Here is a 15,330-nt window from a genome sequence, read left to right as displayed (position 1 = left end):
ATCCATCATGTCTGCATTGGACACGCCTATGGGCCGGCAGGTAGCCTAGTGGTTAGAGCATTGGGCCAGAAACCCTGAGCTGACAAGGTAAAAATCTGTCGTTATGCCCCTGAACAAGGCAGTTAACCCAATGTTCCCCGGTAGGCCATCATTGTAAATAAGAATTGTTTCTTAACTGTCTTGCCTAGCTAAATAAAGCTTAAAATAATTTAATAATTTTTAAATGTAGCAGAATTAAATAATGATTGTACAATATCATCAGACTAAATTAGAGTAACTCAATAAACCGGACAAACAGGGAATGTTCAATGACTCAAAAAGACACTATAGTTCATTCTGTGAATCAGCCCTTTATTTCCTATCATAAAAACACCTGTGGAAATGGGCAGTGGGTATAGACATCCATCTGACTCCAAAACAAGACATGATTGAATAGTTGAATAGTGTCTAATCCAAATAATCAGCACAATGTCAGCTGTTAGTGCAGGGCTGGAACAGAAACCTGCACCCAGTAGCTAGATCTCTAGCAGCAAGGTTGGCCATGTATTTTCTAGGTCTCTGCATCGTTGCTTTAACAGTATTGGTGTAGTCATACAACTTATTCTAACAGTAAACCAACAGCATATTCAGAACATTCAGAAAGTATTCAGACCCCTTGACTTTTTCCACATTTTGTTACATTACAGCCTTATTCTAAACTGGATTAACCCTTTCATGCGTGAGTTCCAAATATCTCTAACGGTCACCCCAGCGTGAGTTTTTTTATGCACGTGATGTTAGAACGTTCTCTCCATTCCAGAATGTGATTGTTCGGTAACAGTACATTTAATCGGCGCTGCCCTCAAACCAAAGCACGCAGCCTGTTTTTATTTGTCAATTTTACATTATTTTCTATTAAGTTTTTTATTTCTAATAACAGTTTGAAATGAGGTGTGTTCCGCCTCATTCATTCACATACAAGTAGTCATTTTTACTTTCGCGGACCAATTAATTTTTTTGACATTTCTGACCCGGACAAAATTCCCCAAACACTTCTCAATTGTTTGTGCAGTTCAAGTCTGCAGACATTTGCTCATCTGCCGTCCTGCACACACGTGTTCATGTTTTCCACCTGTCGCCTGCATCGCAATCAAAGTTGTTTTCGTTACCAATAATAACTTTGGAAATGTGTGCGTTTCTATCAAAGTGCCTTATTACGTTATAATAGTTTCTGCATGTCGTTTCTACTGTAGCATAATATTTTGCTACAGGGAAGTATTAGCATGTGTTGTATTTTGAAGCTACCCTGGCTTTATGACTCCCAAGTGGCACAGCCGTGCTAGAGGCGTCACTACAGACACCCATCTTCAAATCCAAACTGCATTTCTATCAAAGTAAGTGCCTTATTACGTTATAGTTTCTGTGTGTCGTGTTATACTGTGTCTACTGTAGCTCACTGTGTGTATGGAGCGTAATATATTTGTGTATATTCCTTATAACCGCGGACACGCTAGGTAACGTTACTCACCTTTTATGGTGTTATATTGAATGTATTACATTCTTCTATTAGCTCTGTAAAACAATGCTAAATGCATCAGAAGAAGGTGTTGTATTTTGACGCTACCCTGGAAAAATTTAGAAATATCTTATACCACTTGGTCGTTTTCTGAGTACATTCCACAAAGCTGTTTATCATGTCAGCCTTATCCACTGCCCCCATTTTGAGGTTATAGTCAAGCACGCAGTCTGGTTTGATGTTTCTCTGTCTGGTTTGTTTCTCTCTCCCGTCAGGTGGTCCAACTTCCCTGTGGCTGACATGGTTGCTGTATGGACAGAGGAGAGGACATGGACGTCTCGTTTGTCATGGAACTTTACTGCCAGCTGTTAACATGTTTTATTTTGTATAATGGGTCATTTAGGATGGCAGTAGCGTTGTTGATGAAATGCAGTCATAGCAGCAGAACTAGAAAGCAGTCTTGGGAAAAGAGGGTGGCAAAGAAGGGAGTTGCAAACATAGGATCTCTGCCCCAGTATTCTCTTATGGAGTTCCTCTTTACGGTCACCAGAAATGTATACATTTCACTAATTGTGGCTGCCCCCCCCACTCCAGACTGGGACTCATCAACACAAACAGCAGGGCCAGGAGGGGTGAAATGGCTGGCAGCCTTCCAGCTACCACAGAACTCCTGTACTATCGGTCTGCCTCCGTCACCACCAGCATCTTCAAAGGGAACTGGGACTTTGTCAGTCGACAAGGGGTCCTCTGTCACTGTCAGAACCTGATTCCTGACATTCAGACTCATTGTCAGAATTTTAAAAAAATCTCAATTTCTGCAATTCTGAGTTGTCTCCTTTTGAAAGACATTGCTAATGCTACAGCTTAGCTCATTAGCTACGTACATAACAACACTGAATGGCTCAGAGCGGGAGTGAGAGGTTACGTGATTGACTGCCTGCACGTGTCCTTTGTATCAATAAATCACTATCAAATGTTTTGTGTAGTGTTCCTATATTTACTATTTTATTCACGTTTTTCAATTACCGGTGATAAATCATGCATTCCGATTTTTGCATAGATTGTAAAGGGCACATAGTATGTGTGTAAAATAATGTTTTGAAGGTTGTACTGATTATGAGCTAAGCTAATTCCAGCTATGTGTGTGGAGCCATGTTTGTTGACATACAATGCATTCTGGGTTTCACTTGATCGTCTGTCGGACCAAAGATGCTATAGCAAAATGAGGTAAGAGTTCACAAATTTTTTGAGGACTTCCGGAAATTAATGGTGGGATGTGAACGACGGTAGATGACACACCCCTTCAACATGCATACTATAAACAGACCAAACACATCTCGTCTTCTCTTATTATCTTCGGTTTCTGTGAGGAAAAAAATGCATGGCTGCGCGCTGAAACTAATCGTCGGATTACTTTCGATTTCTATAAAGTGTTTTTCATAGTTATTTCGATCAATGGTGAGCTCACCCGTGATGTGATTAATTATACATAGTAATTGCTATTAGCAAATTCATAATGCGGTTTATGTCAGCCTAGAGCTAGAAAATATGACAGCTTGTGTGGGGTCAATCTTTCCTCAGTTAGCGCTAGGACAACTGTAGCCTACATTTTTCCGGTTAGGATGATTGTGTTATGCTATATATACTGTACTTCTGTGAATATCTGAACATTGCATCCCAAAATAAACTGCTCACATTCTGGACATAACTTTGTAAGGACTGTGTTTGTGTAAATAGTTTCTGAAAAAAGTGTGGCCAGCTCAAACGCTGATTGTTGCGTCATTCGAAACTGGCCGTTCTAAAGGAGCATTCTAAATGAGTGTTCTAATCACACAGGTGTGATCGTACGCTTCAGGGACCACTGTAGAACGATCACACCCGTGTGATGGTACGTGTGAAAGGGTTAAATAATATTTTCCTCATCAACCTACACACAATACCCCATAATGACATCACAATACACGATAATGACAAAGTGAAAAACAGAAATACCTTATTTAGACCCTTTGCTATGAGACTCAAAATTGAGCTCAGGTGCATTCTGTTTCCATTAATCATCCTTGAGATGTTTCTACAACTTCATTGGCGCCCACCTGCCATAAATTCATGTCAGAGAAAAAACCAAGCCATGCGGTCGAAGGAATTGTCCGTAGAGCTTCGAGACAGGATTGTGTCAAAGCACAGAGCTGGGGAAGGGTACCAAAACATTTCTGCAGTATTGAAGGTCCCTAAGAACATAGTGGCCTCCATCATTCTAAAATGTAAGACGGTTGAAACCACCAAGACTCTTCCTAGAGCTGGCATCCATTTCAAACAGAACAATCAGGGGAGAAGGGCCTTGGTCAGGGAGGTGACCAATAACCCACTGGTCACTCTGACAGAGCTCCAGAGTTCCTCTGTGAGAACCTTCCAGAAGGACAACCATCTATACAGCACTCCACCAATCAGACCTTTACAATAGAGTGGCTAGACGGAAGCCACTCCTCAATAAAAGTCACATGACAGCCCACTTGGAGTTTGCCAAAAGGCCTCTCAGACCATGAGAAACAAGATTCTCTGGTCTGATGAAACCAAGATTGAACTCTTGGCCTGAATGTCAAGCGTCACGTCTGGAGGAAACCAGGCCCAATCCCTACGGTGAAGCATGGTGTTGGCAGCATCATGCAGTGGGGATAGTTTTCAATGGCAGGCACTGGCAGACTGATCAAGATTAAGGGAAAGATGAATGCAGCAAAGTACAAAACAATTTCCACTGATGAGGCTGAAATCAATAGAACAGGAGGCAAACAATTTGGGTTCTACATTATTCAAATACTCCTACTACAATGTTTAAACATTCTACACTGTGAGATTTTATTTCATTGATATCATGAAACAACTCCTTCATGTATGTATTTTCTGATGTTTGATCAGAGATCTTTTATCAGAGTATCTCTTGTCACATTGATCACAGCTATGGGGTTTCTCTCCTGTGTGTGTTCTCTGGTGTATAGTCAGATGGCTAGATGTAACAAAACTCTTCCCACATTGATTACAGCTATAAGATTTCTCTCCTGTGTGTTTTCTCTGGTGTGATAACATGCTGCTTGAGTGAGTAAAACTAATCCCACATTGAGTACAGCTATAAGGTTTCTCTCCTGTGTGTGTTCTCTGGTGGACAGTCAGATGGCTAGATGTAGTAAAACTCTTCCCACATTGATCACAGCTATAAGGTTTCTCTCCTGTGTGTATTCTCTGGTGTGATACCAGGATGCTTGACTGAATAAAACTCTTCCCACATTGATTACAACTATAAGATTTCTCTCCTGTGTGTTTTCTCTGGTGTGATAACAGGTTGCTTGACTGAGTAAAACTCTTCCCACATTGAGTACAGCTATAGGGTTTCTCTCCTGTGTGTGTTCTCTGGTGTACAATCCAATGGCTTGATGTAGTAAAACTCTTCCCACATTGATCACAGATAAATGGTTTCTCTCCTGTGTGAATTCTCATGTGTACTTTTAGTGAATTTGATCTTAAGTAGCTCTTCCCACAATCAAAACAGTGGTAAGATTTCTCTATTGTGTGTACTCGTTGGTGTATTTTAAGTTCTGATGAAGATTTAAAACCTTTCCCACAGTCAGAGCAGCGATGAGATTTCTTCCCTGTGGGTCTCCGCTGATGTTTCTTGAGGTGTACTGATCTGGAGAGACTCTTCTCTGCCTTGTCAGCATCATGATGTTGTTGAAGCTCCCCCGAGGACCCACTGTAGTCCCGTCTCTCTCCTGTGTGAACAACAAAATCAGACATATGGTAAAAGGCCCACAACAAAAAAAGGGGATGCCAACAGCGTAGCCATGTAGCCATGATGTTGTGCAACAACAATTTAAAATTATTTGACAATTGTCTTAAAATGAGCAACAAGTCTTTGTTTTGTTTTCAAATTAGCAGTAAAATAGATGATTGTAGGCTAGAAATAAGTTATTAAAGTTGTTGAAACTCTAAGCAATGTGCCAAACGACTTTTGGTCTTTTGGTCAATATAGGCCCCTTTCTGTGTTTGCCAAAATTGCGGCACGAGGGCAAAGCATACACAATTTGGTTGCAGACAAAATTACTTTGTCCTCTCACTCTAGAGAACCAGCCTCAGAGAATTAAACATGCAATAATTGGACTTTAGGACAATGAGTTTCGAACGGCAAGAGTTTTCCCAGTATACGCTTGATGTTTATACATTGTACGTTGTGTGGAAAATGTCCAAATCAAAGGGAATGTTTTGGTAAAGATGAAATGTGAAGTTAGTTGTCTAAAATTGGATCTGAGTAAAATACAAACCTCCAGCCTCTTAACTTGGTAAAAGGCGTAAACGTCCACTTCTGACCCGAGGGTATAAGACATGCGAGTTAAGAATTAACATGCTAAACTAAGTGACCCGAGCTGCAGCCAAGGTCTGAGTAGTCAATGAACCCAAAATGCAACAAGAGGTTGAAGACAAAGGAACCTTCTACCAAATCATTGCTACGGATGAGTAGCTGCGTCTAAGAGGGTGAATACAAGCAGGATCACCCAGTCACCACTCTCCATCGAATCGTGTATCTACACTGCTTTCATTCCTAACGCTGTGAGCCCTGAGCTGCAGGGCTGGCTGTCCTCAGAAGACCCCTTTTAGAACAAGGGCGAGGAAACAGACCACGAAGACAAGGACACTGACATCGTGAGGACAACCAGAGAGTAACACCAGAGAAGTGAAACATCCGAGGAACCAGGTCCACGCGGAGGCCCACCATCGGAGACCTTTAACACGTAATTACATCATTATATTCCGACCCATAATAGCGGCAATTCGGGGCAAGGTTAGGGTTAAAATAAGCAAAGCTGACAAATGCACATTTCTCTCGTGTACATTCTCTTTTTCTCTCTCTTTTAAATCCCCATTTTGGGTAACAAGCATCATAGAACTTAGTACAACGGGCTAATGCACTATTCAATAGCCTAGACTGTGTTTTGTGTATCTCATTATCATTTTAGCTTGATAGTAAATAAATCATCAACTAAAATTGGTGTGGTACAGACTCATTGGTGGGACTCGGGTTTGTGCAGATTCCCGGATTATGCGACGTTCAGAATGAGACTGTAGAGGAAATTGATTAATTAAAGACTGTTGTAAAATCGATATTCTGAAATTCTTTGAGTTAATAATTTGGGAAATAGAAACTCAATAAAAATAATTTTCCCATGGTGCCCCAGGTTAATGAGTTAATAATTGACAGATTTATTTAATCACGCAATTATAAACCACTAATCATTCGATGAGCAGCAGTTGTCATATTAACCGATACGACTTCACAATATTATGGATGTAGTGTATCTGGTTGCAGAAACTCCCCCTTGCTAACGAGGAAACCGCTAGTTACGGATGTTGTATATCTGGTAATGAGGAAACCGCTAGTTATGGATGTGGTATATCTGGTAATGAGGAAACCGCTAGTTATGGATGTAGTATATCTGGTAATGAGGAAACCGCTAGTTATGGATGTAGTATATCTGGTAATGAGGAAACCGCTAGTTATGGATGTAGTATATCTGGTAATGAGGAAACCGCTAGTTATGGATGTAGTATATCTGGTAATGACGAAACCACTAGTTATGGATGTAGTATACAGTGGGGCAAAAAAGTATTTAGTCAGCCACCAATTGTGCAAGTTCTCCCACTTAAAAAGATGAGAGGCCATTTTGACAGACAAAATCACATTGTAGGATTTTTAATGAATTTATTTGCAAATTATGGTGGAAAATAAGTATTTGGTCACCTACAAACAAGCAAGATTTCTGGCTGTCACAGACCTGTAACTTCTTCTTTAAGAGGCTCATCTGTCCTCCACTTGTTACCTGTATTAATGGCACCTGTTTGAACTTGTTATCAGTATAAAAGACACCTGTCCACAACCTCAAACAGTCACACTCCAAACTCCATTATGGCCAAGACCAAAGAGCTGTCAAATGACACCAGAAACAAAATTGTAGACTGCACCAGGCTGGGAATACTGAATCTGCAATAGGTAAGCAGCTTGGTTTGAAGAAATCAACTGTGGGAGCAATTATTAGGAAATGGAAGACATACAAGACCACTGATAATCTCCCTCGATCTGGGGCTCCACGAAAGATCTCACCCGTGGGGTCAAAATGATCACAAGAACGGTGAGCAAAAATCCCAGTACCACACGGGGGGACCTAGTGAATGACCTGCAGAAAGCTGGGACCAAAGTAACAAAGCCTACCATCAGTAACACACTATGCCGCAAGGGGCTCGAATCCTGCAGTGCCAGACGTGTCCTCCTGCTTAAGCCAGTACATGTCCAGGCCCATCTGAAGTTTGCTAGAGAGCATTTGGATGATCCAGAAGAAGATTGGGAGAATGTAATATGGTCAGATGAAACCAAAATATAACTTTTTGGTAAAAAACTTCCATCAGCAAGGGCATTGAAGATGAAACGTGGCTGGGTCTTTCAGCACGACAATGATCCCAAACACACCACCCGGGCAACGAAGGAGTGGCTTCGTAAGAAGCATTTCAAGGTTCTGGAGTGGCCTAGCCAGTCTCCAGATCTCAACCCCATAGAAAATCTTTGTAGGGAGTTGAAAGTCCGTGTTGCCCAGCAACAGCCCCAAAACATCACTGCTCTAGAGGATATCTGCATGGAGGAATGGGCCAAAATACCAGCAACAGTGTGTGAAAACCTTGTGAAGACTTACAGAAAACATTTGACCATTGTCATTGCCAACAAAGGGTATATAACAAAGTATTGAGAAACTTTTGTTATTGACCAAATACTTATTTTCCACCATAATTTGCAAATAAATTTATAAATCCTACAATGTGATTTTCTGGAACAGATTTTCTCATTTTGTCTGTCATAAAGTGTACCTATGATGAAAATTACAGGCCTCATCTTTTTAAGTGGGAGAACTTGCACAATTGGTGGCTGACTAAATACTTTTTTGCCCCACTGTATCTGGTAATGAGGAAACCACTAGTTATGGATGTAGTATATCTGGTAATGAGGAAACCACTATTTATGGATATAGAATATCCGCATGGAGCCAAAATGGTGAGCGAAGATTTTAGTTTTCACAATGTGTTCTGAATATTACAGTAGGACCCATAACTTCACCTAACAACAACATAGACCTACTGTAGGACCCATCACTTCACCTAACAATAACATAGACCTACTGTAGGACCCATACATTGAGGGAAAAAAGTATTTGATCCCCTGCTGATTTGGTACGTTTGCCCACTGACAAAGAAATGATCAGTCTATAATTTTAATGGTAGGTTTATTTGAACAGTGAGAGACAGAATAACAACAAAAAATCTAGAAAAACGCATGTCAAAAATGTTAAATTGATTTGAAGTATTTGACCCCTCTGCAAAACTCTTCTTGGCAATCACAGAGGTCAGACGTTTCTTGTAGTTGGCCACCAGGTTTGCACACATCTCAGGAGGGATTTGTCCCACTCCTCTTTGCAGATTTTCTCCAAGTCATTAAGGTTTCGAGGCTGACGTTTGGCAACTCGAACCTTCAGCTCCCTCCACAGATTTTCTATGGGGTTAAGGTCTTGAGACTGGCTAGGCCACTCCAGGACCTTAATGTGCTTCTTCTTGAGCCACTGATTTGTTGCCATGGCCGTGTGTTTTGGGTCATTGTCATGCTGGAATATCCATCCAAGACCCATTTTCAATGCCCTGGCTGAGGAAAGGAGGTTCTCACCCAAGATTTGACGGTACATGGCCCCGTCCATCGTCCCTTTGATGCGGTGAAGTTGTCCTGTCCCCTTAGCAGAAAAACACTCCCAAAGCATAATGTTTCCACCTCCATGTTTGACAGGTGGGATGGTGTTCTTGGGGTCATAGGCAGCATTCCTCCTCCTCCAAACATGGCGAGTTGAGTTGATGCCATTTTTTTGGTCTCATCTGACCACAACACTTTCACCCAGTTGTCCTCTGAATCATTCATATGTTCATTGGCAAACTTCAGACGGGCATGTATATGTGCTTTCTTGAGCAGGGGGACCTTGCGGAAGCTGCAGGAATTCAGTCCTTCACGGCGTAGTGCGTTACCAATTGTTTTCTTGATGACTATGGTCCCAGCTGCCTTGAGATAATTGACGAGATCCTCCCGTGTAATTCTGGGCTGATTCCTCACCGTTCTCATGATCATCGCGACTCCACGAGGTGAGATCTTGCATGGAGCCCCAGGCCGAGGGAGATTGACAGTTCTTTTGTGTTTCTTCCATTTGCGAATAATCGCACCAACTGTTGTCACCTTCTCACCAAGCTGCTTGGCGATGATCTTGTAGCCCATTCCAGCCTTGTGTAGGTCTACAATCTTGTCCCTGACATCCTTGGAGAGCTCTTTGGTCTTGGCCATGGTGGAGAGTTTGGAATCTGATTGATTGCTTCTGTGGTCAGGTGTCTTTTATACAGGTAACAAACTGAGATTAGGAGCACTGCCTTGAAGAGTATGCTCCTAATCTCAGCTCGTTACCTGTATAAAAGACACCTGGGAATCAGAAATCTTTCTAATTGAGAGGGGAGGGTCAAATACTTATTTCCCTCTTTAAAATGCACATCAATTTATAACATTTTTGACATGCGTTTTTCTGGATTTTTTGTTGTTATTCTGTCTCTCCCTGATGAAATAAACCTACCATTAAAATGATAGACTGATCATTTCTTTGTCAGAGGGCAAACGTACAAAATCAGCAGGGGATCAAATACGTTTCCCCCTCACTGTATACAACATAAACCTACTGTAGGACCCATAACTTCACCTAACAACAACAAAGACCTAGGACTATAAATTATTTCATATTTCAGGTGAAACATGAACAATAAAACATCTTTGTCAGATCATTTTGTTAATAATCCCACAAGGCTACTATGTAACTGTGTTGTCATTCTAAATGTCCTGAATAAGAAAATAGCTATTTCTGTTGTACAATAGCCTATCCATCAAGGAACAGTTCTCTACACATTATGAGAGAAGTATCTCTGTTTCCAAACAGACTAACGAGACCCTACTATAAATCAAGCAGACAATAACATTATAAACATCAATTTGTTAGGGATGTTGGATCCAACATGGAGCACGGCATAACTGTCTTTACCAGAGTAATGAATGAAGAAGCACATTGGTTGTTGTTGCATGTCGTGATGTTTGTCATTTATTTCTTTTTTACCTTTATTTAACTAGGCATGTCAGTTAAGAACAACTTCTTGTTTTCAATGACGGCCTAGGAACAGTGGGTTAACTGCCATGTTCAGGGGCAGAACGACAGATTTTTACAATCTTGCAACCTTCGGTTACTAGTCCAACACTCTAACCACTAGGCTACCTGCTGCCCTGATTTGACTGTCATTCAGAAAATGATTTCCTGGATCAGCTGATGATGGTTCACCAACTACTTTGCAGACAGAGTTCAGTGTGTCAAATCGGAGGGCATGCTGTCCGGTCCTCTGGCAGTCTCTATGGGGGTGCCACAGGGTTCAATTCTCGGGCCAACTCTTTTCTTTGTATATATAAATGATGTTGCTCTTGCTGCGGGCGATTCCCTGATCCACCTCTACGCAGATGACACCATTCTGTATACTTCCAGCCCGTCCTTGGACACTGTGCTATCTAACCTCCAAACGAGCTTCAATGCCATACAACACTCCTTCCGTGGCCTCCAACTGCTCTTAAACGCTAGTAAAACCAAATGCATGCTTTTCAACCGTTCGCTGCCTGCACCCGCACGCCCGACTAGCATCACCACCCTGGATGGATCCGACCTTGAATATGTGGACATCTATAAATACCTAGGTGTCTGGCTAGACTGTAAACTCTCCTTCCAGACTCATATCAAACATCTCCAAACGAAAATCAAATCTACAGTCTGCTTTCTATTCCGCAACAAAGCCTCCTTCACTCACACCGCCAAACTTATCCTAGTAAAACTGACTATCCTACCGATCCTCGACTTCGGCAATGTCATCTACAAAATAGCTTCCAACACTCTACTCAGCAAACTGGATGCAGTTTATCACAGTGCCATCCGTTTTGTCACTATGCACCTTATACCACCCACCACTGCGACCTGTATGCTCTAGTCGGCTGGCCATCGCTACATATTCGTCGACCAGACCCACTGGCTCAAGGTCATCTACAAGTCCATGCTTGGTAAAGCTCTGCCTTATCTCAGTTCACTGGTCACGATGGCAACACCCACCCGTAGCACGCGCTCCAGCAGGTGTATCTCACTGATCATCCCTAAAGCCAACACCTCATTTGGTCGCCTTTCGTTCCAGTTCTCTGCTGCCTGTGACTGGAACGAATTGCAAAAATCACTGAAGTTGGAGACTTTTATCTCCCTCACCAACTTCAAACATCTGCTATCTGAGCAGCTAACCGATCGCTGCAGCTGTACATAGTCTATCGGTAAATAGCCCACCCATTTTTACCTACCTCATCCCCATACTGTTTTTATTTATTTACTTTTCTGCTCTTTTGCACACCTATCTCTACCTGTACTTGACCATCTGATCATTTATCACTCCAGTGTTAATCTGCAAAATTGTAATTATTCGCCTACCTCCTCATGCCTTTTGCACACAATGTATATAGACTTTTTTTTCCTACTGTGTTATTGACTTGTTAATTGTTTACTCCATGTGTAACTCTGTGTTGTCTGTTCACACTGCTATGCTTTATCTTGGCCAGGTCGCAGTTGCAAATGAGAACTTGTTCTCAACTAGCCTACCTGGTTAAATAAAGGTGAAATAAAAAAATAAAAAATGATAGTTGAACATGTGACTAACTAAACAGTGTTAAGAATGTGTAATTATTGAAGAACCGTGTTAATGACAGTATCAATTTGGGTGTTGTCAATAAAGGTGACTCTCGGTTAGAACCATTGGATTTAGCAAACTCTGAAATGATTTAGGATTTCTGTGCCCATGAAAACTGTTTTCCCAGCATAATATAAGTCGAACACGAAATGTTACGTAGGTAGAGTGCATTTCAGAGATCTGAATACAAAAAACTGTACTAACAGGACAATAACCTAAACCACACAATAACCTAAACTACACTGGAGGAGCTTACCAAGATAACATTGAATGTTCCTGGGTGGCCTAGTTACAGTTGGACTTCAATCGTATTGAAAGTCTATGGTAAGACTTGAAAATGCCTTTCTAGATCAAAAACCAACTTGACAGAACAGGAAGGATTTTAAAAAGAATAATGAATTTCACATGAAGATCAGTGGCCTATTGGATGACGTCACGACTTCCCATCAAGCCAACTCCTTGAAGGGCTTACTATGACATCACTCACTCCTAGTTTGCAGTTGTCTAAAAAAAACACTATTTTGCTCAAAACATTTATTTGTTTCCCATTAGTGTGTTTATACTTTACTGTATTTATGTCACTTTTCAACAGGAAATGTTAAAAATCACTGGAGGACGTCATGAACAATTCATACAGTACAAAAACATATTCAAGTGTATAACGCCCTTTTAAAAATCGCACATTAGTTCAACAACTGCAGAGTTTGGGCCCTTATTAAGATAGTACTCACTGTATTTACTGGTGATAATCCGATCAATGTCCCTGTTTTATAAAATAGTACTCACTGTATTTACTGGTGTTAATCAGATCTCCAGTCTTCTCTTCTTCGTCCTCCTCTAATGTGACAGTAATCTCCCCCTCTTCATCCTTCATTCCAAAAACGTCTTTCTCTTCTTTGTTCACTGTAACATCCTCTTCTTCTTTCTTCTCTTTCACGACAATGTTCAGGCCCAGAGCTTCTTTCTCCGTCCAGCAGACCTCCTCTTCTTTAACAGGAGGAGAGAAGTTTAGGGAGCTCATGGTCAGGGATGTTAGCTAGCTATCATTAGCGACTAGGCTTGTGCTAACTTAACCAGCCAGCTACTATAGCTGAATAATACAAAATAACGTAATATTACATTAAATAGGTTAACAAAAGTAGATACGACAGAAGTGTGTTGAGTACACAGTAGCTAATATACACCGAATGCGTATAAATAGCTTGAATCTTTCGGCTATGTTGGTTAGCAAGCTACCGAGGTGGTTGGCGAGCTGTTTCTGAAGAACCGTCCACTAGATTATACGTCACGCTAACAGCGTCGCCTGAAAGACGCACATCGCCGTCTGCTGACTGGAGGGGAAACGCAGTTGAGGATCATATTTTATTTTCAGACAAAGATTATTTTACATGATGTATTGTTACACCATGTAGGAGCAGTATAGACCTTGTCTGTTCATTCATTATACAAATGGTATAGAGGGAAATAGTCCTATAATTCCTATAATAACTACAACCTAAAACCTCTTACCTGGGAATATTGAAGACTCATGTTAAAAGAAACCACCAGCTTTCATATGTTCTCATGTTCTGAGGAACTGAAACGTTAGCTTTCTTACATGGCACATATTTTACATGGAACATATTGCACTTTTACTTTCTTCTCCAACTCTTTGTGTTTGCATTATTTAAACCAAATTGAACATGTTTCATTTTTTACTTGAGGCTAAATTGATTTCATTGATGTATTATATTAAGTTAAAATAAGTGTTCATTCAGTATTGTTGTAATTGTCATTATTACAAATACATTTTAAAAAAAATTAAAAAAATAAACAATCAGCCGATTAATCGGTATCGGCTTTTTTGGTCCTCCAATAATCGGTATCGGCATTGAAAAAATATGATCGGTCGACCTCTAATCTTAACAGGTGTGATGTAGTTAGTGGAGATGGAGAAGTGTTCTAGTGGGTCTGGGTAGGTGTGATGTAGTTAATGGAGATGGAGGTGTGTTCTAGTGGGTCTGGGCAGGTGTGATGTAAATGGAGATGGAGTTGTGTTCTAGTCTATCTGGGCAGGTGTGATGTCGTTAATGTTTGTATGATGTTGTCGTTTGTATGTGTATGTTTTGTATTGTTTATAAAATATCAAATAAAATAATTACAAAATTCCAATGCAAAGTAACACCTCACAGTTCTATTTTTGGAGTTGTTACATAAAACCAATCAGAATTCAGAAGAATGATAGTCAGGTGTGAAGTAATATGGAGGACCAGCCTATTCCCTATGATGTCAACTTCAACAGAAATAAAAGTAGAACTTTAAATTAAACCAATCATTTGAACTCATGACTTGAGTGATTAAAGTAAACCAGTTTTGGAAATACATTACGCCATCTAACCAAAAATCAAATCATATTAGCTATATGCAGTTATCTTAGCCAGCCATCTAATGTTAGCTATTTAGCCAACTAGCTATTAGCCTAACCAGTGTCGCCAACCAGCACGGTTATGGTCAGCGAGACCAACTACCGGAGACCAGTTAGAACCAAACTAACAGTAAGCCAAGGTGGAAAATGTTACAAAACTCCCTTAGATGAAGTCCCACACTGCAGCAGCAATGCCTTTATGTAATATATTACACCACTGGCCGTGTTCGAGAGCATCAAATCCATTCATGCTGCGGTGATTTGTAAATTAGTCAGTCATCAGCCACCTGCACTGTCGGCTGCAAGGTCGAATGAGCCCAATACCCAACCAATCAGGTGTTCGACGAAATGATTCTTTAGACGTCATTGATCACGTGCTGCTGATAAAGTGACACTGCTTTGAATTATATCGCTTAGCGACTTCAGTACATGCCTCATAGCTCCAGTCTCAAACTTAACCCCGTTCCTGCTGAAGAAGAGGAGGTCTGCTGGATGGAGAAATAAGTTCTCGTGAAAGAGGAGGAGGAAGAGGAGGATGTTACAATACAGAAACAAGTAGAGGGTG

General features: G+C 40.9%; 1 protein-coding gene across 1 annotated transcript; it reads right to left on the bottom strand.

Moving 5' to 3' along the window:
• Positions 1–290: 290 nt before the first annotated feature.
• On the bottom strand, positions 291–13,649 carry LOC109875770 (zinc finger protein 239-like). The gene is made up of 2 exons (XM_031824638.1): positions 13,148–13,649; positions 291–5,256 (listed from the first exon to the last, which is right to left on the bottom strand). The coding sequence occupies exons 1-2, from the start codon at positions 13,380–13,382 to the stop codon at positions 4,379–4,381; spliced, it is 1,113 nt and encodes a 370-aa protein (XP_031680498.1). The 5' UTR covers positions 13,383–13,649; the 3' UTR covers positions 291–4,378.
• Positions 13,650–15,330: the final 1,681 nt, after the last annotated feature.

Source organism: Oncorhynchus kisutch, linkage group LG5 (genome assembly GCF_002021735.2).
Source record: "Oncorhynchus kisutch isolate 150728-3 linkage group LG5, Okis_V2, whole genome shotgun sequence".
Taxonomy (NCBI): Eukaryota; Metazoa; Chordata; class Actinopteri; order Salmoniformes; family Salmonidae; genus Oncorhynchus; species Oncorhynchus kisutch.
The sequence above is the reverse complement of the archived record's forward strand: the minus strand, read 5'-3'. Positions and strand labels throughout refer to the sequence as shown.